The sequence below is a fragment of the Anomaloglossus baeobatrachus genome, chromosome 5 (assembly GCF_048569485.1).
Source record: "Anomaloglossus baeobatrachus isolate aAnoBae1 chromosome 5, aAnoBae1.hap1, whole genome shotgun sequence".
Classification (NCBI taxonomy): Eukaryota; Metazoa; Chordata; class Amphibia; order Anura; family Aromobatidae; genus Anomaloglossus; species Anomaloglossus baeobatrachus.
Window position 1 is genome coordinate 4886868 of NC_134357.1, and position 27068 is coordinate 4913935.

General features: G+C 49.8%; 1 protein-coding gene across 1 annotated transcript in view; it reads right to left on the reverse strand.

Moving 5' to 3' along the window:
- LOC142310604 (alpha-2-macroglobulin-like protein 1) overlaps nucleotides 1–27068 on the reverse strand; it is a 291878-nt gene that overhangs the window by 82485 nt on the left and 182325 nt on the right. The window contains exon 20 of the mRNA XM_075348122.1: nucleotides 8730–8859. Within this exon, the coding sequence (XP_075204237.1) occupies nucleotides 8730–8859 (130 nt within the window). The remainder of the gene's footprint in view (nucleotides 1–8729; nucleotides 8860–27068) is intronic.

The window sequence follows — 27068 nt, forward strand, 5'->3', positions numbered from 1 at the left end:
GGGAGATGGACTGATAAGAGGGAGATGGACTAATAAGAGGGAGATGGACTGATAAGAGGGAGATGGACTGATAAGAGGGAGACGGACTGATAAGAGGGAGATGGACTGATAAGAGGGAGATGGACTGATAAGAGGGAGATGGACTGATAATGGGGAGACGGGCTGATAATGGGGAGATGGACTGATAAGAGGGAGATGGACTGATAAGAGGGAGATGGACTAATAAGAGGGAGATGGACTGATAAGAGGGGGATGGACTGATAAGAGGGAGACGGACTGATAAGAGGGAGATGGACTAATAAGAGGGAGACGGACTGATAAGAGGGAGTTGGACTGATAAGAGGGAGTTGGACTGATAAGAGGGAGATGGACTAATAAGAGGGAGACGGACTGATAAGAGGGAGATGGACTGATAAGAGGGAGATGGACTGATAAGAGGGAGATGGACTGATAAGAGGGAGATGGACTGATAATGGGGAGATGGACTGATAAGAGGGAGATGGACTGATAAGAGGGAGATGGACTGATAAGAGGGAGATGGACTGATAAGAGGGAGTTGGACTGATAAGAGGGAGTTGGACTGATAAGAGGGAGATGGACTAATAAGAGGGAGACGGACTGATAAGAGGGAGTTGGACTGATAAGAGGGAGTTGGACTGATAAGAGGGAGACGGACTAATAAGAGGGAGACGGACTGATAAGAGGGAGTTGGACTGATAAGAGGGAGACGGACTGATAAGAGGGAGATGGACTGATAAGAGGGAGATGGACTGATAAGAGGGAGATGGACTGATAAGAGGGAGACGGACTGATAAGAGGGAGATGGACTGATAAGAGGGAGATGGACTGATAAGAGGGAGATGGACTGATAAGAGGGAGATGGACTGATAATGGGGGGACGGGCTGATAAGAGGGAGATGGACTAATAAGAGAGAGATGGACTGATAAGAGGGAGATGGACTGATAAGAGGGAGATGGACTGATAATGGGGAAACGGGCTGATAATGGGGAGATGGACTGATAATGGGGAGACGGGCTGATAATGGGGAGACGGACTGATAATGGGGAGATGGACTGATAATGGGGAGACGGACTGATAATGGGGAGATGGACTGATAAGAGGGAGTTGGACTGATAATGGGGAGACGGGCTGATAAGAGGGAGATGGACTGATAAGAGGGAGATGGACTGATAAGGGGGAGACGGACTGATAATGGGGAGACGGGCTGATAATGGGGAGATGGACTGATAATGGGGAGACGGGCTGATAATGGGGAGACGGACTGATAATGGGGAGATGGACTGATAAGAGGGAGTTGGACTGATAAGAGGGAGATGGACTGATAAGAGGGAGATGGACTGATAAGAGGGAGATGGACTGATAATGGGGAGATGGACTGATAATGGGGAGATGGACTGATAAGAGGGAGTTGGACTGATAAGAGGGAGATGGACTGATAAGAGGGAGATGGACTGATAAGAGGGAGATGGACTGATAAGAGGGAGATGGACTGATAAGAGGGAGACGGACTGATAATGGGGAGATGGACTGATAATGGGGAGATGGACTGATAAGAGGGAGTTGGACTGATAAGAGGGAGATGGACTGATAAGAGGGGGATGGACTGATAAGAGGGAGACGGACTGATAAGAGGGAGATGGACTGATAATGGGGAGATGGACTGATAAGAGGGAGATGGACTGATAAGAGGGAGTTGGACTGATAAGAGGGAGATGGACTGATAAGAGGGAGATGGACTGATAAGAGGGAGATGGACTAATAAGAGGGAGATGGACTGATAATGGGGAGATGGACTGATAAGAGGGAGATGGACTGATAAGAGGGAGATGGACTAATAAGAGGGAGATGTACTGATAAGAGGGAGTTGGACTGATAAGAGGGAGATGGACTAATAAGAGGGAGTTGGACTGATAAGAGGGAGATGGACTGATAAGAGGGAGATGGACTAATAAGAGGGAGATGGACTGATAAGAGGGAGACGGCCTATAAAGGGGAGATGGACTGATAAGAGGGAGTTGGACTGATAATGGGGAGATGGACTGATAAGAGGGGGATGGACTGATAAGAGGGAGATGGACTGATAATGGGGAGATGGACTGATAAGAGGGAGATGGACTGATAAGAGGGAGTTGGACTGATAAGAGGGAGATGGACTAATAAGAGGGAGTTGGACTGATAAGAGGGAGACGGCCTATAAAGGGGAGATGGACTGATAAGAGGGAGTTGGACTGATAAGAGGGAGATGGACTAATAAGAGGGAGATGGACTAATAAGAGGGAGATGGACTGATAAGAGGGAGACGGCCTATAAAGGGGAGATGGACTGATAAGAGGGAGTTGGACTGATAAGAGGGAGATGGACTGATAAGAGGGAGATGGACTGATAAGGGGGAGACGGACTGATAATGGGGAGACGGGCTGATAATGGGGAGATGGACTGATAATGGGGAGACGGGCTGATAATGGGGAGACGGACTGATAATGGGGAGATGGACTGATAAGAGGGAGTTGGACTGATAAGAGGGAGATGGACTGATAAGAGGGAGATGGACTGATAAGAGGGAGATGGACTGATAATGGGGAGATGGACTGATAATGGGGAGATGGACTGATAAGAGGGAGTTGGACTGATAAGAGGGAGATGGACTGATAAGAGGGAGATGGACTGATAAGAGGGAGATGGACTGATAAGAGGGAGATGGACTGATAAGAGGGAGACGGACTGATAATGGGGAGATGGACTGATAATGGGGAGATGGACTGATAAGAGGGAGTTGGACTGATAAGAGGGAGATGGACTGATAAGAGGGGGATGGACTGATAAGAGGGAGACGGACTGATAAGAGGGAGATGGACTGATAATGGGGAGATGGACTGATAAGAGGGAGTTGGACTGATAAGAGGGAGATGGACTGATAAGAGGGAGATGGACTGATAAGAGGGAGATGGACTGATAAGAGGGAGATGGACTAATAAGAGGGAGATGGACTGATAAGAGGGAGATGGACTGATAAGAGGGAGATGGACTAATAAGAGGGAGATGGACTGATAATGGGGAGATGGACTGATAAGAGGGAGATGGACTGATAAGAGGGAGATGGACTGATAAGAGGGAGATGGACTAATAAGAGGGAGTTGGACTGATAAGAGGGAGATGGACTGATAAGAGGGAGATGGACTAATAAGAGGGAGATGGACTGATAAGAGGGAGACGGCCTATAAAGGGGAGATGGACTGAGAAGAGGGAGTTGGACTGATAATGGGGAGATGGACTGATAAGAGGGGGATGGACTGATAAGAGGGAGATGGACTGATAATGGGGAGATGGACTGATAAGAGGGAGATGGACTGATAAGAGGGAGTTGGACTGATAAGAGGGAGATGGACTAATAAGAGGGAGTTGGACTGATAAGAGGGAGACGGCCTATAAAGGGGAGATGGACTGATAAGAGGGAGTTGGACTGATAAGAGGGAGATGGACTGATAAGAGGGAGATGGACTAATAAGAGGGAGATGGACTGATAAGAGGGAGACGGCCTATAAAGGGGAGATGGACTGATAAGAGGGAGTTGGACTGATAATGGGGAGATGGACTGATAAGAGGGAGATGGACTGATAAGAGGGAGATGGACTGATAAGAGGGAGATGGACTGATAATGAGGAGATGGACTGATAAGAGGGAGATGGACTGATAAGAGGGAGATGGACTAATAAGAGGGAGATGGACTGATAAGAGGGAGATGGACTGATAAGAGGGAGATGGACTGATAAGAGGAAGATGGACTGATAATGGGGAGACGGGCTGATAATGGGGAGATGGACTGATAATGGGGAGACGGGCTGATAATGGGGAGACGGACTGATAATGGGGAGATGGACTGATAATGGGGAGACAGACTGATAAGAGGGAGATGGACTGATAAGAGGGAGACGGGCTGATAAAGGGGAGATGGACTGATAAGAGGGAGACGGACTGATAATGGGGAGATGGACTGATAATGGGGAGATGGGCTGATAATGGGGAGATGGACTGATAATGGGGAGACGGGCTGATAATGGGGAGACGGACTGATAATGGGGAGATGGACTGATAATGGGGAGACGGACTGATAATGGGGAGATGGACTGATAATGGGGAGACGGGCTGATAATGGGGAGATGGACTGATAATGGGGAGACGGACTGATAAGAGGGAGATGGACTGATAAGAGGGAGATGCACTGCTAATGGGGAGACGGACTGATAAGAGGGAGATGGACTGATAATGGGGAGATGGACTAATAAGAGGGAGATGGACTGATAATGGGGAGACGGACTGATAAGAGGGAGATGGACTGATAAGAGGGAGATGGACTGATAATGGGGAGACGGACTGATAAGAGGGAGATGGACTGATAAGAGGGAGATGGACTGATAAGAGGGAGATGGACTAATAAGAGGGAGATGGACTGATAATGGGGAGACGGACTGATAAGAGGGAGATGGACTGATAAGAGGGAGATGGACTGATAATGGGGAGATGGACTGATAATGGGGAGATGGACTAATAAGAGGGAGATGGACTAATAAGAGGGAGATGGACTGATAATGGGGAGACGGACTGATAAGAGGGAGATGGACTGATAATGGGGAGATGGACTAATAAGAGGGAGATGGACTAATAAGAGGGAGATGGACTGATAATGGGGAGACGGACTGATAAGAGGGAGATGGACTGATAAGAGGGAGATGGACTGATAATGGGGAGATGGACTAATAAGAGGGAGATGGACTAATAAGAGGGAGATGGACTGATAATGGGGAGACGGACTGATAAGAGGGAGATGGACTGATAAGAGGGAGATGGACTGATAAGAGGGAGATGGACTGATAATGGGGAGATGGACTGATAATGGGGAGATGGACTAATAAGAGGGAGATAGACTAATAAGAGGGAGATGGACTGATAAGAGGGAGATGGACTGATAATGGGGAGATGAGCTGATAATGGGGAGACGGACTGATAAGAGGGAGATGGACTGATAAGAGGGAGATGGACTGATAAGAGGGAGATGGACTGATAATGGGGAGATGGACTGATAATGGGGAGATGGACTAATAAGAGGGAGATGGACTAATAAGAGGGAGACGGACTGATAATGGGGAGATGGACTGATAATGGGGAGATGGACTAATAAGAGGGAGATGGACTAATAAGAGGGAGATGGACTGATAAGAGGGAGATGGGCTGATAAGAGGGAGATGGACTGATAAGAGGGAGATGGACTGATAAGAGGGAGATGGACTAATAAGAGGGAGATGGACTGATAAGAGGGAGATGGACTGATAAGAGGGAGATGGACTGATAATGGGGAGACGGACTGATAAGAGGGAGATGGGCTGATAAGAGGGAGTTGGACTGATAAGAGGGAGATGGACTGATAAGAGGGAGATGGACTAATAAGAGGGAGATGGACTGATAAGAGGGAGATGGACTGATAAGAGGGAGACGGACTGATAAGAGGGAGATGGACTGATAAGAGGGAGACGGACTGATAATGGGGAGATGGACTGATAATGGGGAGATGGACTGATAAGAGGGAGATGGACTGATAAGAGGGAGATGGACTAATAAGAGGGAGATGGACTGATAAGAGGGAGATGGACTGATAAGAGGGAGACGGACTGATAAGAGGGAGATGGACTGATAAGAGGGAGATGGACTGATAAGAGGGAGATGGACTGATAATGGGGAGACGGGCTGATAATGGGGAGATGGACTGATAAGAGGGAGATGGACTGATAAGAGGGAGATGGACTAATAAGAGGGAGATGGACTGATAAGAGGGGGATGGACTGATAAGAGGGAGACGGACTGATAAGAGGGAGATGGACTGATAAGAGGGAGATGGACTGATAAGAGGGAGATGGACTGATAATGGGGAGATGGACTGATAAGAGGGAGATGGACTGATAAGAGGGAGATGGACTGATAAGAGGGAGATGGACTAATAAGAGGGAGATGGACTGATAAGAGGGAGATGGACTGATAAGAGGGAGATGGACTGATAATGGGGAGATGGACTGATAAGAGGAAGATGGACTGATAAGGGGGAGACGGGCTGATAATGGGGAGATGGACTGATAATGGGGAGACGGGCTGATAATGGGGAGATGGACTGATAAGAGGGAGATGGACTGATAAGGGGGAGACGGGCTGATAATGGGGAGATGGACTGATAATGGGGAGACGGGCTGATAAGAGGGAGATGCACTGATAAGAGGGAGACGGGCTGATAATGGGGAGATGGACTGATAAGTGGGAGATGGACTGATAATGGGGAGACTGACTGATAATGGGGAGACGGACTGATAATGGGGAGATGGACTGATAATGGGGAGACGGGCTGATAATGGGGAGATGGACTGATAATGGGGAGACGGGCTGATAATGGGGAGACGGACTGATAATGGGGAGACGGACTGATAAGAGGGAGATGGACTGATAATGGGGAGATGGACTGATAATGGGGAGATGGACTGATAATGGGGAGATGGACTGATAATGGGGAGACGGACTGATAAGAGGGAGATGGACTGATAATGGGGAGATGGACTGATAATGGGGAGATGGGCTGATAATGGGGAGATGGACTGATAATGGGGAGACGGGCTGATAATGGGGAGACGGACTGATAATGGGGAGATGGACTGATAATGGGGAGATGGACTGATAAGAGGGAGATGGACTGATAAGAGGGAGATGGACTGATAATGGGGAGATGGACTGATAATGGGGAGATGGACTAATAAGAGGGAGATGGACTAATAAGAGGGAGATGGACTGATAAGAGGGAGATGGACTGATAAGAGGGAGATGGACTGATAATGGGGAGATGGACTGATAATGGGGAGATGGACTAATAAGAGGGAGATGGAATAATAAGAGGGAGATGGACTGATAAGAGGGAGATGGACTGATAAGAGGGAGATGGACTGATAAGAGGGAGATGGACTAATAAGAGGGAGATGGACTGATAATGGGGAGACGGACTGATAAGAGGGAGATGGACTGATAAGAGGGAGATGGACTGATAATGGGGAGATGGACTGATAATGGGGAGACGGACTGATAATGGGGAGACGGACTGATAATGGGGAGATGGACTGATAATGGGGAGATGGACTGATAATGGGGAGACGGACTGATAAGAGGGAGATGGACTGATAATGGGGAGACGGACTGATAATGGGGAGACGGACTGATAAGAGGGAGATGGACTGATAATGGGGAGACGGACTGATAATGGGGAGACGGACTGATAATGGGGAGACGGACTGATAATGGGGAGACGGACTGATAATGGGGAGATGGACTGATAATGGGGAGACAGACTGATAATGGGGAGACGGACTGATAATGGGGAGACGGGCTGATAATGGGGAGACGGACTGATAATGGGGAGATGGACTGATAATGGGGAGACGGGCTGATAATGGGGAGACGGACTGATAATGGGGAGATGGGCTGATAATGGGGAGACGGGCTGATAATGGGGAGACAGACTGATAAGAGGGAGATGGACTGATAAGAGGGAGATGGACTGATAAGAGGGAGACGGACTGATAATGGGGAGACGGACTGATAATGGGGAGACGGACTGATAATGGGGAGATGGACTGATAATGGGGAGACAGACTGATAATGGGGAGATGGACTGATAAGAGGGAGATGGACTGATAATGGGGAGACGGACTGATAATGGGGAGACGGGCTGATAATGGGGAGACGGACTGATAATGGGGAGACGGGCTGATAATGGGGAGACGGACTGATAATGGGGAGATGGGCTGATAATGGGGAGACGGGCTGATAATGGGGAGACAGACTGATAAGAGGGAGATGGACTGATAAGAGGGAGATGGACTGATAAGAGGGAGACGGACTGATAATGGGGAGACGGACTGATAATGGGGAGACGGACTGATAATGGGGAGATGGACTGATAATGGGGAGACAGACTGATAATGGGGAGATGGACTGATAATGGGGAGATGGACTGATAATGGGGAGACGGACTGATAATGGGGAGACGGACTGATAATGGGGAGACGGACTGATAATGGGGAGACGGACTGATAATGGGGAGACGGACTGATAATGGGGAGATGGACTGATAATGGGGAGACGGACTGATAAGAGGGAGATGGACTGATAATGGGGAGACGGACTGATAATGGGGAGACGGACTGATAATGGGGAGACGGACTGATAATGGGGAGATGGACTGATAATGGGGAGACAGACTGATAATGGGGAGACGGACTGATAATGGGGAGACGGGCTGATAATGGGGAGACGGGCTGATAATGGGGAGATGGACTGATAATGGGGAGACAGACTGATAATGGGGAGACGGGCTGATAATGGGGAGACAGACTGATAATGGGGAGACGGACTGATAATGGGGAGACGGACTGATAATGGGGAGACGGGCTGATAATGGGGAGACGGGCTGATAATGGGGAGATGGACTGATAATGGGGAGACAGACTGATAATGGGGAGACGGGCTGATAATGGGGAGACAGACTGATAATGGGGAGACGGGCTGATAATGGGGAGACAGACTGATAATGGGGAGACAGACTGATAATGGGGAGACGGGCTGATAAGAGGGAGATGAGCTGATAAGAGGGAGACAGACTGTTAAGTTGCACAATACTCACGACACGGGCACGAGATCAAAAATCCACGTTTCGGGGAAATACGTGCGCGTCTCCGAGCTGCTTCCACCTTCATCACCGTCTGTGGAATCGTCAGAAGCTTCTGCAACTCTGCCGGAGAGTAACGAGGGCGCTAAAGGAAGAGAAGACACTGCGTCACCAGCAATGTACAGCGGGGGACGCACCTGTGTATAGTGCGGGGGATGTATATAGTGCGGGAGATACACCTGTGTATAGTGCGGGGGACGCACCTGTGTATAGTGCGGGGGATGTATATAGTGTGGGGGATACACCTGTGTATAGTGTGAGGGATACACCTGTGTATAGTACGGGGGATGTATATAGTGTGGGGGACGCAACTGTATATAGTGAGAGGGATCTGTATATAGTGTGGGGGATGGATCTGTATATAGTGAGGGGGATCTATATATAGTGGGGGGGACGTACCTGTATATAGTGGGGGGGTCTGTATATAGTGTGGTGGATACACCTGTATATAGTGCGGGGGACACACCTGTATATAGTGCGGGGGACACACCTGTATATAGTGCGGGGGAAACACCTGTATATAGTGAGGGGGATACACCCTTATATAGTGCGGGGGACGCACCTGTGTATAGTGCGGGGGATGTATATAGTGCGGGGGATACACCTGTGTATAGTACAGGGGATGTATATAGTGTGGGGGATCTATATATAGTGGGGGATACACCTGTATATAGTGTGGGGGATACACCTGTATATAGTGTGGGGGATACACCTGTATATAGTGTGGGGGACACACCTGTATATAGTGCGGGGGACACACCTGTATATAGTGAGGGGGATACACCCTTATATAGTGCGGGGGACGCACCTGTGTATAGTGCGGGGATGTATATAGTGCGGGGGATACACCTGTGTATAGTAAGGAGGATGTATATAGTGCGGGGGACGCACCTGTATATAGTGAGGGGGATCTGTATATAGTGTGGGGGATGGATCTGTATATAGTGTGGGGGATCTATATATAGTGGGGGGGATGTACCTGTATATAGTGGGGGATACACCTGTATATAGTGTGGGGGATACACCTGTATATAGTGCGGGGGACACACCTGTATATAGTGCGGGGGACACACCTGTATATAGTGCGGGGGATACACCTGTATATAGTGCGGGGGACACACCTGTATATAGTGCGGGGGACACACCTGTATATAGTGCGGGGGATACACCCTTATATAGTGCGGGGGGATACACCTGTATATAGTGCTGGGGGATACACGTGTATATAGTGCGGGACACTCCTGTATATAGTGTGAGGGATACACCTGTGTATAGTAAGGGGGATGTATATAGTGCGGGGGACGCACCTGTATATAGTGAGGGGGATCTGTATATATAGTGTGGGGGATGGATCTGTATATAGTGTGGGGGATCTATATATAGTGGGGGGGACGTACCTGTATATAGTGGGGGATACACCTGTATATAGTGTGGGGGATACACCTGTATATAGTGCGGGGGACACACCTGTATATAGTGCGGGGGACACACCTGTATATAGTGCAGGGGACACACCTCTATATAGTGCGGGCGATACACCCTTATATAGTGCGGGGGACACACCTGTATATAGTGCGGGGGACACACCTGTATATAGTGCAGGGGACACACCTGTATATAGTGAGGGGGATACACCCTTATATAGTGCGGGGGACGCACCTGTGTATAGTGCGGGGATGTATATAGTGCGGGGGATACACCTGTGTATAGTAAGGGGGATGTATATAGTGCGGGGGACGCACCTGTATATAGTGAGGGGGATCTGTATATAGTGTGGGGGATGGATCTGTATATAGTGTGGGGGATCTATATATAGTGGGGGGACGTACCTGTATATAGTGGGGGATACACCTGTATATAGTGTGGGGGATACACCTGTATATAGTGCGGGGGACACACCTGTATATAGTGCGGGGGACACACCTGTATATAGTGCGGGGGACGCACCTGTATATAGTGCAGGGGACACACCTCTATATAGTGCGGGGGATACACCCTTATATAGTGCGGGGGGGATACACCTGTATATAGTGTGGGGGATACACCTGTATATAGTGCGGGACACACACATGTATATAGTGTGGGGGACGCACCTGTATATAGTGAGGGGGATCTGTATATATAGTGTGGGGGATGGATCTGTATATAGTGTGGGGGATCTATATATAGTGGGGGGGATGTACCTGTATATAGTGGGGGATACACCTGTATATAGTGTGGGGGATACACCTGTATATAGTGTGGGGGATACACCTGTATATAGTGCGGGGGACACACCTGTATATAGTGCGGGGGACACACCTGTATATAGTGCGGAGGACACACCTGTATATAGTGCGGGGGATACACCCTTATATAGTGCGGGGGATACACCTGTATATAGTGCGGGGGGGATACACCTGTATATAGTGCGGGGGGATACACCTGTATATAGTGCGGGGGGATACACCTGTATATAGTGCGGGGGGATACACCTGTATATAGTGCGGGGGGATACACCTGTATATAGTGTGGGGGATACACCTGTATATAGTGCGGGACACACACCTGTATATAGTGTGGGGGGGACACCTGTATATAGTGCGGGGGGATACACCTGTATTTAGTGCGGGGACATACCTGTATACAGTAGCGGGGCTGTATATAGTGCAGGGGATACACATTTATATAGTGCGGGGGGGGATACACCTGTATATAGTGCGGGGGATACACCTGTATTTAGTGCGAGGGGGATACACCTGTATATAGTGCGGGGGATATACATGTACAGTTAGGTCCAGAAATCTTTGGCCAGTGGCACAATTTTGGTGAGTTGGGCTCTGCATGCCACCACATTGGATGTGAAATGAAACCTCTACAACAGAATTCAAGTGCAGATTGTAACGTTTAATTTGATGGTTTGAACAAAAATATCTGATAGAAATTGTAGGAATTGTCACATTTCTTTACAAACACTCCACATTTTAGGAGGTCAAAAGTAATTGGACAAATAAACCAAACCCAAACAAAATATTTTTATTTTCAATATTTTGTTGCGAATCCTTTGGAGGCAATCACTGCCTTAAGTCTGGAACCCATGGACATCACCAAACGCTGGTTTTCCTCCTTCTTAATGCTTTGCCAGGCCTTTACAGCCGCAGCCTTCAGGTCTTGCTTGTTTGTGGGTCTTTCCGTCTTAAGTCTGGATTTGAGCAAGTGAAATGCATGCTCAATTGGGTTAAGGTCTGGTGATTGACTTGGCCATTGCAGAATGTTCCACTTTTTTGCCCTCATGAACTCCTGGGTAGCTTTGGCTGTATGCTTGGGGTCATTGTCCATCTGTACTATGAAGCACCGTCCGATCAACTTTGCGGTATTTCGCTGAATCTGGGCTGAAAGTATATCCCGGTACACTTCAGAATTCATCCGGCTACTCTTGTCTGCTGTTATGTCATCAATAAACACAAGTGACCCAGTGCCAGTGAAAGCCATGCATGCCCATGCCATCACGTTGCCTCCACCATGTTTTACAGAGGGTGTGGTGTGCCTTGGATCATGTGCCGTTCCCTTTCTTGTCCTTACTTTTTTCTTCCCATCATTGTGGTACAGGTTGATCTTGGTCTCATCTGTCCATAGAATACTTTTCCAGAACTGAGCTGGCTTCATGAGGTGTTTTTCAGCAAATGTAACTCTGGCCTGTCTATTTTTGGAATTGATGAATGGTTTGCATCTAGATGTGAACCCTTTGTATTTACTTTCATGGAGTCTTCTCTTTACTGGTGACTTAGAGACAGATACACCTACTTCACTGAGAGTGTTCTGGACTTCAGTTGATGTTGTGAACGGGTTCTTCTTCACCAAAGAAAGTATGCGGCGATCATCCACCACTGTTGTCATCCGTGGATGCCCAGGCCTTTTTGAGTTCCCAAGCTCACCAGTCAATTCCTTTTTCCTCAGAATGTACCCGACTGTTGATTTTGCTACTCCAAGCATGTCTGCTATCTCTCTGATGGATTTTTTCTTTTTTTTCAGCCTCAGGATGTTCTGCTTCACCTCAATTGAGATTTCCTTAGACCGCATGTTGTCTGGTCACAGCAACAGCTTCCAAATGCAAAACCACACACCTGTAATCAACCCCAGACCTTTTAACTACTTCATTGATTACAGGTTAATGAGGGAGACGCCTTCAGAGTTAATTGCAGCCCTTAGAGTCCCTTGTCCAATTACTTTTGGTCCCTTGAAAAAGAGGAGGCTATGCATTGCAGAGCTATGATTCCTAAACCCTTTCTCCGATTTGGATGTGAAAACTCTCATATTGCAGCTGGGAGTGTGCACTTTCAGCCCATATTATATATAGAATTGTATTTCTGAACATGTTTTTGTAAACAGCTAAAATAACAAAACTTGTGTCACTGTCCAAATATTTCTGGACCTAACTGTATATAGTGTGGGGGATACACCTGTATATAGTTCGGGGGACACACCTGTATATAGTGCGGGGGATACACCTGTATATAGTGCGGGGGACCTACCTGTATACAGTGGCGGGGCTGTATATAGTGCAGGGGATACACCTGTATATAGGGTGGGGGATACACCTGTATATAGTACGGGGGACACACCTGTATATAGTGCGGGGGACACACCTGTATACAGTGCGGAGTACACACCTGTATATAGTGCGAGGGACAGACCTGTATATAGTGCGGGGATACACCTGTATATAGTGCGGGGGGGACACCTGTATACAGTGCGGGGGATACAGTATATCTGTACGTCTCATTGTATAGGGGACATTTTGGCCCCTTTGGACGGCGCTCTTGGTTTCGGTGTACAGGGCTCAGTATTCTCTCGGGGGTCTCTGTGGATATTTTCGGCTTTGCACCGTTTTCTCCCCTCCAGGATCTGATCCTATTTGATGGCCGCTCTCCGGTTTTCTGTTTGTCCTTTAATATCGAGTTATTGGGAGTTTCAGGTTTTAGGTCCGGCGTTTTATGTAGGATTACACATCAGACAGGACAATGAGGGCGGCTAAACCTAAACTACCCAAAGGGCTCACAATCAGGATCTCCAGAAGGTCTGAGGAAGAGCAGGCCAAGGGTCGAGAGTGAGAAACAGAACCCCGGGGTTCAGTCTCCGAGGGTCCAGGGTGAGGAGCAGAACTCCGGGAGTCAGTCTCCGTGGGTCCAGGGTGAAGAGCAGATCCCTAGGGTCGATTTCTGAAGGTCCTGGGTAAGGAGCAGATCCGTGGTCAGTCTCCGAGGGTCCAGTAGTGAGAAGCAGAACCTCAGGATAAGTCTCTGTGGTTCCAGGATGAGGAGCAGAACCTCAGGATCAGTCTCCGTGGTTCCAGGGTGAGGAGCAGGACCCCAGGGTCAGCCCCGGAGGGTCCAGGGTGAGGAGCAGAACCCCAGGGTCAGTCTCTGAGAATCCCGGGGGAGGAGCAGAACCTCGGAATCAGTCTCCAAGGGTCCAAGATGAGGAGCAGAACCCCAGGGTCAGTCTCCGAGGGTCCAGTAGTGAGAAGCAGAACCTCAGAATCAGTCTCCGTGGTTCCAAGGTGAGGAGCAAGACCCCAGGGTCAGTCTCCGAGGGTCCAGGGTGAGGAGCAGAACCCCGGGGGTCAGTCTCCGAGGGTCCAGAGTGAGAAGCAGAACCCCGGGGTCAGTCTCCGAGGGTGCAGCAGTGAGAAGCAGAACCTCAGGATCAGTCTCCGTGGTTCCAGGGTGAGGAGCAGGACCCCAGGGTCAGTCTCAGAGGATCCAGGATGAGGAGCAGAGCCCCGGAAGTCAGTCTCCGAGGGTCCAGTAGTGAGAAGCAGAACCTCAGGATCAGTCTCCATGGTTCCAGGGTGAGGAGCAGGACCCCAGGGTCAGCCTCAGAGGGTCCAGGGTGAGGAGCAGAACCTCGGGGGTCAGTCTCCAAGGGTCCAGGTTGAGGAGCAGATCCGGGGTCAGTCTCTGAGGGTCCATGATGAGAAGCAGAACCTCGGGATCAGTCTTCGAGGATCCAGGGTGAGGAGCAGAACCCCAGGGTCAGTCTCTGAGAATCCCGGGGGAGGAGCAGAACCTCGGAATCAGTCTCCAAGGGTCCAGGATGAGGAGCAGAAACCCAGGGTCAGTCTCCAAGGGTCAAAGGGTGAGGAGGAGAACCCTGGGGTCAGTCTCTGAGGGTCCATGGGGAGGAGGAGAACCCCAGGGTCAGTCTCCAAGAGTCTAGTAGTGAGAAGCAGAACCTCAGGATCAGTCTCCGCGGTTCCAGGGTGAGGAGCAGAACCCCGGGGTCAGTCTCTGAGGGTCCAGAGTGAGGAGCAGAACCCCAGGATCAGTGTCTGTGGGCCCAGGGTGAGGAGCAGATCCTTGGGGTCAGTGTCCGACGGTCAAGGATGAAGAACAGAACCTGAGGTCAGTCTCTGAAGGTCCAGGGTGAGCAGCAGATCCCCGGGGTCAGTCTCCAAAAGTCCAGGGTGAGGAACAGAACCTCAGGATCAGTCTCCAAGGGTCCAGGGTGAGGAGCAGAACCCTGGGGCCATTCCCCAAGGGTCCAGGGTGAAGAACAGAACCTCGGGGTCAGTCTCCAAAGGTCCAGGGTGAGAAGCAGAACCCCGGGGTCAGTCTCCAACGGTCCACGGTGAGGAGCATATCCCCAGGGTCAGTCTCTGAGAGTCCAGAGTGAGGAGCAGAACCCCGGGGTCAGTCTCCAACGGTCCACGGTGAGGAGCAGAACCCCGAGAGTCAGTCTCAGTCTCTAGACCTGTGTGTCCCCTCTGTACATCACATTCCTGTCATCTTCGGAGGTCGTCCATCACTGCTGTCAGCTCAGGACAGGCAGGAAGACAGATGACCTCCTGCGAGTGACTCCCATCATTGCTATCAAGCTCTGCAGAGTGGTGCAGAAAATACTGAATGTTGAATAAACTCCCTCAAAGAAGAAGTCACAGTGTCCATGGCCACGGCCGGAGGAGCGCCCCCCGGTGTGGGGATGTGGGGAGACAATCCAGCTAAAGGAGCTGAAGACTGAAGCGGCAATGGAGTCATCAATACTGAGAAGGAGGATATATAAAGTATACAATGTGCCCGTATATTACCATTCATCGCCCCAAATTATCTGCGCCACCCGGGTGAACCCCAAACACAGCAAAATGATCCCAGACCTCTTCTGCAAAGATGGACGAACAATGTGTCTAAGGCCGGGCAGCGCGAGGACGGAAAGCCACCAGCTCAGACTTATTTCTGTACTTACATTTCTGTGTTTTCGGTCAAAAATCTATTTTGGGTTTTATTTAAATTTTAATTCCTACAAATGTTATTTAATGTAGAAGCAGCATTTTGCTTTTGTAACTTATAATTTGCTTATATTTGTGCCCTGGCGCATTCTGTGGTCATAAATCATCCGTGTGCAGCTCCGAAAAAGATAAAGGAGTAAAGCAATGTTCATGCAGGGCATTTTTTAACATAGTTTATGCCTTGGTTCTATGCAAATCCATGCCAATAAAACGCTGCCTTCACAGTCCCAGCAAAGCCTATGAGATCCCAGAAATCTCGTGCCGTCACACAGGCTGGGGGCGCATCTGACTGCAACCAATCACAGACACCAATGGGCGGGGAAAGCAGTGAATATGCATGAGGCTAATGAGCGGCCCTGGAAGAAGGATAACACGAAACCTATAGGTCGGGGATTCTTGGACCCTCGCTCCATAAGTTAGGTAGATAACATATATCTAATTTTTCATCTCAATCTGGTGGGCTTGTGTGTGTACCTATTCCTGAACTGTGTCTCCAGTTTACTATTTGTGATGCTGATCTGTATGCATAGCTTTGCTACTGATACAGAACAGCCATCTTATACACATACTTATATTCTCCAGAGACATGGTTTGTGAGGTTTTTGGCAGTAAAACACTATCTCCCCGTCTTTATAAATTCTAATAGATGTTTTTCTGCTGATTTATGGAGCGAGGCTGCCACCTGCTGGTCTCCCAAAAAAGCTCCTCTACATTAAGGTTTTATCAAATTTTGTCTTTTTGTCTTTTTTGTTACTACTTTGAATAAGTGTTAATAAAATTTGTATTTTTATAATTAGTTTGCCTTTGTACAGATTTTTTTTTCCTGTTTGCATTCTACTCTCTGTATATGGCTTTATCCATGTTCCTAATATGGCACGGATTATTTGTCCGTGTATGTTGTGTGTTCTAAGCATTTATCATGTTTCATATGTATAGACAGGTAAAATCATGATAGGGAACATGGCGTTACTATCTCCTGGGAAATGGAATGAAGGAAGGAGTGATCCAGCACAAATCCTCGTGATTAAAAGTAAAAAATCATCTTTTATTTCAAAAATTAAAAAGTCATCAGAGACCGGGAGTAGGAAACATATTTACAACAGGCGCATAGGCAAAACTTTACGCGTTTCGGACTGGGAAAGTAAAAACAACGGAGTCCTTAATCATACTTATGATTAAGGACTCCGTTGTTTTTACTTTCCCAGTCCGAAACGCGTAAAGTTTTGCCTATGCGCCTGTTGTAAATATGTTTCCTACTCCCGGTCTCTGATGACTTTTTAATTTTTGAAATAAAGGATGATTTTTTACTTTTAATCACGAGGATTTGTGCTGGATCACTCCTTCCTTCATTCCATTTCCCATTACCTTGGCTGGCCTGGACCTTCCAGCGGATCCGTGCACTCAGGAGATCACAGCAGTGGAGTCGGCAGGTGAGCTGAAATACCTTCTTTTTACGTCTAGTTACTATCTCCTACCTGGGACCTCAAGGAGGGCAAATATCCATGAAATCGAGGATCTCGAGCAGCATCTCATTCACCGGCTCCCATCTGAGGTCACCAGAGGAGGTAGGTGGGAATGGCCGGTACCTGGTAAAAAAAGGTTCTGACCTAGAGCCATTGTTTAGTGCTGGGAGATACAGTGTGCTGTAATAACCATTCCCATGACAACAGGTCTAGTAACTTTCTTTTGTTTATCCCTTTTATTTTTCTGCAACTGTATATACTGTTTTGTCTTGTCCCCTTTGTAATTTCTTTTGTATATTGTTATAACCACGGCCTAATTGTTGAATTGAATAGATAATATTTAATAGCTTTGCTCCTCTTGCTCTATAAACTGCACCCCTGAAGCCTCTGAAACGTTACGAGTAATGGGCATGCAATTGGCCGGTATAAACAATTAGTAGTCGCAGATTGGTTATTGCAGAGCGCAGTCATTGTCTCATCCATCAACCATCAGTCAGTTGTCTGATTGTCCTGACAATTGGTGGCAGTGGTGGGATTGTTGGTGTTGGACACAGATAAAACCCAAATGCAGAAATGATTTTCAGCTCCAAATACATGCATTTAGAAAAAACAATCCTGTTAAAGTAGTTAAGAGAATATAAAAGTGCATCTAAAGAAGTACGAGTATGATCATTTACCTAAAAGAGCAGAACAGTGCACCCTAGGAAAGTATAAGTATATAGATGAGAGGATGATAGTATATCTAAGAATATAATAGTCACATACAGTGAGACGATATCTCTGCATCTCTGAGGACAATGCTGTGTATAAGCAGAGTATAACACTTACTAACAGTATCAAACACGAAGTATAATCATTTTATATCAAAGCAGCAGGACCGTCCTTCCCTTCTACTGATCAATGGCACTCTCAGGGTCACTCTTTTACTACGGCTATATAGAACCATGGCCTTGACATGCCGGCTGATTACCTCTGCTAATGACCATGACACTGACATATATGCCGATTACCTCTGCTGAAGACCATGATACTGACATATTTGCTGATTACTTCTGCTGACAACCATTGTGTGACGACTCAGCATCTGGCCAATAGTGTGGGGAGAAACTGTTCTTAATTAGGCCAGACATATTGTTTCTTTGTTCAGTAAATCAAGAGAAGTTAGCAATTGTTTCATGTCAGACTGACGAGAGCCCTGATTGTCTGTTAAATGTGGATTATCTGATAAATGTGGATTGACTCAGCTCTTTTGACTACATAATTCAGAGGAAAATCTTGCAGTCAGATTGAAATAGTAAAAAATGAGAGAGCAGCCATCTCTAACCAATCCTGTCAGACACAATACCCTGAAATGGAAACTGAGGGGTAGAAAGGGCCTCGCTTCTGTCACCAGGTGGATATTCTACAGGACTTCAGCCTAGGATCCATAGTTCCAGCATGAACATCTCAGTGTTGTTGCTCAATGCGGACCCCAAAAATTTGGTTGGAGAACCCAGGCTGGGACAATTTGATTACCAGACTACATATCTTGCTGTGCTCGGTCAGCTTCCTAAGCTTGCCACAATGTCCTCTCAATAGGTGCCCACCAAAAGCAGAGTGCTGCTAGCTGAAATAATTTGCTGTGGAAGCCTCAAAGTCACTAAGACTCTAATCCCTGGTGGGCCAGCGGAAGGGTGAGACTCTGTTGCTTGTACTATCTTGTATTCTTGCTGGGAATGTACAATATGTGTTTGGCTGTTGATGAACGAATAAAGTTTTATCAATTTGTGGTTTCCTCACCCTGTGTTGTCTGAGAAGTATTATGCCCACGGGGAAGGAGTGTGGGCGCTCAGTAGGATGAACCCTGGTCCCTGTGGTTTTTCTGAAGACAGGCCAGCGGACGAGAGCACTCACTGACCCTCATGTCTCCACAACTGGTGGCAGAAGTGGGATTCTACTCAGCCCAGCTGATCCAGGGGAGCTGCATGGGACTGTGGTTCGTAGACAAAATCCAAGGGCTCAACAACCATGGAGGCATTAGGGCATACAGGTTTCGGACGCCATCATGTCCAACTCCACCAGCTCGGCCTAAGGAAGAGGACCGGAGTGGACATACAGCCACTGCAGGAAATGGCAACTACAGGAGCTGTGCCAGATTAGACAGATCGATTACAATGTCACCGATACCCAGTCGGATTTGATCCATGAATTGGTCTGTTGGGATACCCAAAACATTGTGGATGGTGATGAAGATGCTGAAGGTTGACACAGGAGAACTAATTTGTATGCCAGATCATGGATCCCGAGGCAGTCTGCAATCAACAACCCAGTCTCAAGCAGTCTGAATCTGGGAGTTGTTGGCCACATTGGGTCCCGAAGCCTCAAGTGGAGGTGAAGGCTTGTGTTCTGGATCTGTTTTGGAAGTTCCAGTTCACCTACTACACCTACTCGAGCAGGACTGTCCCACTACCCAGCAAAAACCTGTTATACTTGAAGGCGCCTTGGACATAGGGACAAAGATTGTCTCCAAAGTCGGGGCCCCATGCCTGGAGCCTGTCTGCCGGTCAGCCAGTCAACATCTGCGGAGATGAGCCATCGGGGTCTGAGGGATACTACTCCCAGGATACACCAGCAGCGAAGAAAGTTATATACCTGGTCAGACACTCTACCCCAGCCTACCTCCCTTGCCTCACCCAGCCCATCAAGGTCAATGACAAACAGGCACAGGGACTTTGAGATACTTGGTCTTCCATCATACTGGTTAGCTCAGATATTGATTCCCCAAAGCACATTTACCAATCCGCCAAGTGACCATTTCTCTGGCTGGCAGCCAGCACTCCGACATCCCTCTGGCACGTGTGCAGTTGGTCTGGGGGATAGAGTTGAGCGAGTACTTGACTATTCGTACTCGCTATACTCATGAGTACTGTCTAATACTGGTGTATTTGTTCCAAATAGTGTGTGCAATGCAAGTCAACGGGGAAAAACTCGCAATGTAACGAGTAACCCGTATTCAACACTATTCACTACTCGCAGAAAAAGTACAGCTTTCGGGTTACTTGTTACTTTGCGAGTATTCTCCATTGACTTGCATTGCACATACTATTCGGAATGAATACGCGAGTATTAGATAGGACTATAGCGAGTGCGAATAGCTAGGTACTCGCTCAACTCTACTGGGGAACTGACCAGGAAGAAGTTGCAGTGGGGCTCATGGACGGTCTACCCACACCTGTTTTTTTAGAGAACGACCTAGGACAAGGACTATCCAGCCAGTTTGTCACAGCCATCATCCACAACCTAGCGAAGCAGCACCCTGATGCGGATCCTTCTGCCATCTCTTCCGAGAATAACTCACATTTCCAGCCTCCATCATCCTCCCCTGAGCCAGTGATAGTGCGTACACCTAACCAGACTATGACCATTGACTGGCACGAGATAGATCGTAAGGAGTTTAGGGAAGCCCAACTCAAATATCCCACCTTAGAGTGATTGATGACCTGAGGGAGGAAATCAGAGGGAGGTGTAGCTGGGAGCCTTTGTTGCTGTCCTCACCATTACAAGGGCAAAGATCATGGAAATGCCAGAGGACCGTCCCGACAAGAGAAAAGGGATAACAGAGGCCTATCACATCTGGCAGCCCCATAAACATTGACCCTTGCCAGTGTAGTGGGTGGGCCTACCCCCTACTAGTTCAGCACAGGTTACCCGGCACTGTTATTATTAAAAGTGTTGAATTTTATTATTGTATGTGATTTTGTGTATTAGGGCACCCCCTAGTGGCCGGGTGGGACGGCTGTTGCCACCGGGGAGGAGGAGTCGGCCGGATATCTAGGGAAGGGCAGTGTGTGTGCGAGGAGTAGGATCCGGGACAGCAGGCAGTGAACATCTGGAGCGGCAAGAGTGAGTGTATGAGCGGAACATCAAGGGACACCGGAGTAAAGGAGGTGGACGCAACCTCAGGGTCTATTCCGCTGGTGTGGGTCCAGTGTGTGCTTGACCGGAGAGTGGGAGCCCAGAGAAGAGGAGTATCTAGGGCATATCCCCACCAGAGGGCGCGTTTGGGCAGGTTGTCCCCAGCTCCACCAATATTGCCGGAATCTGCTGACCGGAGTGTTATTTTGTGCTTGAATAAATGTCAGTTTTTATGCATTTCAACTTCTGCCTGAAGACTCTTTGTGCATCGGCCGGTGAAAGAGACGTCCCATACTGCACATTCAAGTCAGTCTCTGAAGTTAAAGAAGTGGTGGAACCAGGGGTCTGCCTCAGCACCAGTGCCACGACTACACAGCCAGAGGTGCCCCTGGACCATCACTTCATGTGGCGTAGTCGGCAGGATACGAGTCCCTTGCCGGAGAACCAGGAGACTGAAGACCAAGTAGTGCCTGAGGCACAGAATTCTGACTATGGGAGAAGATTTCCAGTCCCCTGGTGGGAAGAGAACATAGTACCCGCAGCGTTGGACCGGGTACAGGATGATGACCAGAAGGCCGTTATCTATGTTGAGGAAGAAAAGGCGCGAAAAGTTGGCGCCGAAAGAAGAGCCTGGGGCTGGCCGGTGCCGAAGAAGAGGTACGGAGTACTCCGCCCAAAGAGGGGAGGCGCCAGCTCCAGGGCATTGAGGAAAACATACAAAGTGGGCGGTGTTTGGAAAAGAAAGAAGTACCGCCGCGGAGGAGTCAAGAGAAAGCGTGAGGCTGGGGGAGGATTCTGTTTAAGAGCGGGAAACAGAGGCCCGCCTCCTTTTTCCTCAGTCTGCGTTATGACTCTGCCGCTTGCTACAACACAGCGATTAGAGATGGCAGCACTTGGACAACCAGAGGAATTGGCTACTACCATGGCTTTGATCAGCCTAGGCCGGGGCCGACCCAGGTTCGCTCCTGCCAGTGAGGCGGCCTTGGTGGATCTTCCAATCGGACCGGGAGGTTCTACACGCCCGGATAAGGTGTCTTGGAAGACCACCTGGGACGCACAGACCGGGAGCACTATCACTGAAGTGAGGGCGACTTATGCTACTCCATCGGGAAGCCGTCCGGGAGTTACAGCCTTCCCGTGGGAGACCTCACAGCTTGACGCCGCCGCTCCACCATATGCTCCCTTGTCGGAGTCGGCGGAAGACTTTGCCGAGCGTCTGGAGAAGGATCACCGTGGCTTCGTCTGGGACCCGGTAGTCGTCCCGCCCGCTGAGCCGCACCCCAGAGCTCCGTCCCCGAAGCCCGACCCTGTTCAGGAACGTCTTCTGGCCGAAAACCTTGTCCGGAAGATGCTGTCCGGTCCGGGCGGAGAGGAGCTGGCCCTGCAGTTTACCACCGGCGTGGTTGTAAAATTCAACCAGAAAGAGGGGTACGGCTTCATCCGCGAGATCAGCACCGGGGACGACTATTTTTATAATAGAGTCCACCTGGACGTGGAGGGGTTGCCCAGGCGTCTCCACACCCTTTGGCCGGGCGAGAAGGTCCAGTTCTTGCCGGACGCGGGAAGTCGCGGCCTGTTTGCCGTGGCCGTGAACCGCCTGCCAACCGCCCGGGAAGTGGAACAGTGGCAAGAGGAGCTGGACTGGGAGGAGCAACAAGAGCGGCGCCGGAGCCATGCCAGACCGGTCCCGTCCGAGTCCTCTTACCCCCGGCGCATCATGGCTGCTGCCCCGGAAACAGCGTCTGAACCGACCATTGACCCGGAGAAGATTCCATCAGTGGTAGCGGTAACACAAAATGTTACCAACAAGCCGGTCATCATGCTAGACGCGTCGCCACCCGCGCCACCACCATCCCGGGCAGAGACGCCATCACCCCCGCGAGGAGCTGCAGCAGCTGCGCCCGTGGAGCCGCCTTTCGCCCCTGTGTCCTTCAGAAGAATCCGCCGCCAGCCGGGACAATCGCTGGGGGCCTATATCCAGGCTCAAGCGGAGGAATGGAAGCGGGCCTGGCCCCCAGAGTAAGTTCCTACTGCCCATCTGTTGTTTAAGTCCGGTGCTGTTTAACCGGCAGAAGTTCTTTTAAAAGTTTTACGGGTCCGTTGCCCGCCAACTAAGACCGGGAGCGCTGTTGAGCCTCCGGGCGCCCATCTAAGACCGGGAGCGCTGTTGAGCCTCTGGGCGCTACCTAGAGACCGGGAGCGCTGCTGCGCCACTAAGCGCCCCTAAAAGACCGGGAGCGCTGCTGCGCCACTAAGCGCCCCCAAAAGACCGGGAGCGCCGCTGAACTGGTGCCGCTGTTGGTGTGGACTGACCTAAAAGGTTTTTATGTTTTAATGTGTTTATAGTTAAGAGCCTTGCCGGGAGGCTCGGATTTTAAGAGGGGAGGCATGTAGTGGGTGGGCCTACCCCCTACTAGTTCAGCACAGGTTACCCGGCACTGTTATTATTAAAAGTGTTGAATTTTATTATTGTATGTGATTTTGTGTATTAGGGCACCCCCTAGTGGCCGGGTGGGACGGCTGTTGCCACCGGGGAGGAGGAGTCGGCCGGATATCTAGGGAAGGGCAGTGTGTGTGCGAGGAGTAGGATCCGGGACAGCAGGCAGTGAACATCTGGAGCGGCAAGATTGAGTGTGTGAGCGGAACATCAAGGGACACCGGAGTAAAGGAGGTGGACGCAACCTCAGGGTCTATTCCGCTGGTGTGGGTCCAGTGTGTGCTTGACCGGAGAGTGGGAGCCCAGAGAAGAGGAGTATCTAGGGCATATCCCCACCAGAGGGCGCGTTTGGGCAGGTTGTCCCCAGCTCCACCAATATTGCCGGAATCTGCTGACCGGAGTGTTATTTTGTGCTTGAATAAATGTCAGTTTTTATGCATTTCAACTTCTGCCTGAAGACTCTTTGTGCATCGGCCGGTGAAAGAGACGTCCCATACTGCACATTCAAGTCAGTCTCTGAAGTTAAAGAAGTGGTGGAACCAGGGGTCTGCCTCAGCACCAGTGCCACGACTACACAGCCAGAGGTGCCCCTGGACCATCACTTCACCAGGATCCAGCAGTTTATTAAAAAGGGGAGTGTGAGGTAAATCCGGAGATATGACGATAAATCATGATATTCAAGTTATGTCAGGAAGCCCTCTCCTGGTGTCACCCCCCCTTTCCTTCACACAACTCCTTCAAGCAGAAATTTACCACAGGGATAAACGGTTTGTTTAGCAGATAGGTGTCAAAGGAACTGGTCTGTGTTCCGCTTACACCTTCAACAGCCATCTCCTCTGATATGGAGATTAGTGTTCCCTCAGGCCTCTAAAACAAAGAGAGAGGAAGAGCCCCTGGGAGCTGTGTCCGCTCATCAAAGAAAGTGGACAGTGACCTGGCAAAACCAAAAGGAAACTAATCACCACAGGAGAGCATACTGCTGGCTCCGTAATATCATACCCAGTTATGATATTACCGTGCGTCTCAGCCATACACCCCCTACATCGTTAGAATCGGGACTTCGAGCCGAATCTGGGCATATCCGCGGAGTGTATATGGCACCCTGGGGCGGCGAGATATAGAGCACTGCTAGTAGGAGTCCGGTAAATGAGTCGTGCTTGGACTCAAAATGCAGAGGGGACCCGGGCGGATCTGATGGCACCAGAACCATCCCGATCGGACCTCCCAGTCCGGAGTTGCAGGTAATAGCCCCTTTTGGGATATTACTCTGACTCTATGCAGGGGGAGTGGCAGTGCTTCCCTGTGAGGTCACTAAGGTAGGAGGGGACCTGGATTTGCCCAGGTTGATAACCCTACTTCGGCCATTTTCCAGTGTTCTTTCGCCGGGGGTCACGTGTAGGAAACATCTGTGGGAAGGATCCTAGAAACCTGGTCTACAGCGCCCCCCTGTGGCCAGACGCACAAGGTAACTGCTGGAACTGTGTATGCCTGTTTGTAAACCATGCTTTATCTGTAACTGTACTCTGACATATGTATATTCTGTAGATTCCCTATTGTATATATTGTAGTTTCTAGTGTGCTTTAGGCTGATTAAATTATATAATTAATCTTGGGCTGTTCTGTTATCTCGATCTTGAATCCCACGTCTGTGTGTTCGGCTAATAGTTACCGTGAAGCGGTTGGTGGCAGCGAGTTGTGCCAAGGATTATTGTGGGGAGGCCAGTGAGATTCGGGGAGGTTTTATATATTCCGCCCGCGGAGGTCGGGGGAATATATACCCTACTCTCACCGGGGACCCTTCAATAATCGGCATAAGTAGTATAGCGGCCTCCTTGCTTATTGTCGGGCAATTCCATAATTGGCCTGACTATAAGAGGGGCGCTAGAGAGCGCGTCACGTGCTCTGTCTGTCGGTCGGGAGGTATAAAGGAGGGGTGACCCCCACTTGTTACCCCCCGATTGTGACGTACTGGTAGCCAGCGCGGGGGATTTCTGAGTGACCCCCCCGGTGGTTTGTGACATATTGGTGGCAAGCGGTGGGATCGAGATAATAGTGTGTGTGAGTGTGAGACCCATACTCCCAGACACTAAAGACTGCCTGCAGCAGCTGTGGCTGCTGGGGTCTTCAGACTAGCTCAACACTAGAGTGTCAGAGTGCAGATACTGTAAGGTGTGTGGGTGCATCAGGTGTCAGTTCTGTGTCAGTGACCAAAAGTCTGCAAGAATGGCTGATGGCACCAGGAGCAGAGCTATGCAACTGGCCAATGCTAAAGCAGGAGCCGAAGAGAGGGAGGACGGTGCTGTGGACAGTAATGAGGAGGTTGCCCACGAGTCCTCCAGGAGCTCGACGCCAGAAAACCGTTCTGCAGAGGACAGCGCACAACCTGGCAATTATGGACAAGATGAGGAGCAGCTCACCCAAGGGTCCTCAACGAGCCAGATGCCAGCCCTCCGCTCTGCAATGGACAGTGAATCACCAGGCTCCGCAGCGGGCCGCAGATCACCACGTGCCATTCCACCGAGCCTGGGAGGCTCGGATAGCCTTCTTCAAATGGCTATGGCCCTTCTCCAGGCTGGAGACCAGGAGGGCTACAAGGAACTCCTGGCAGAGCGCAGGGCAGAGCGGCAGGCAGCGCGTGAAGAGCGCCAGGCAGAGCGTGACTACCAGCTGCAGCTAGCTCAGCTCCGGCCCTCATCAGCCACACGTGACCTTCAAGACACCAAACTTCCAAAGGTCCGTGTTGAGGACTTCCCAGTGCTGGAGAAGGATGGAGACTTGGACTCTTTCTTGACTGCTTTTGAACGGACTTGCCTGCAGCACCATCTGGACAAGGACCAGTGGGCCAAATACCTGACCCCCCGTTTAAGGGGTAAGGCCCTGGATATCCTTGGGGACTTGCCTGCTGAGGCAGATCAGGGCTACGACACCATCAAGCGGGCCCTGATCCAACAGTACAACCTCACCCCAGAGTCCTACCGCAAGAAGTTCCGGAGCCTACAGAAGGGACCAAAGGATTCCTGGGCTGACCACAGGCGGGCACTTGCCCGAGCTGCCGACCACTGGACCCAAGGCCTGCAGCTTTCCACCGGACCGGAGATCCTGGACTTGTTCATCACGGAGCAACTCTTGTGGAACTGCCCTGAGGATCTCCGCCAGTTCATCCGAGACCAGAAGCCAAAGGGGTCCACGGCTACAGCTGCCCTGGCCGATGACTACACCAACAATCGGGCTCCTGA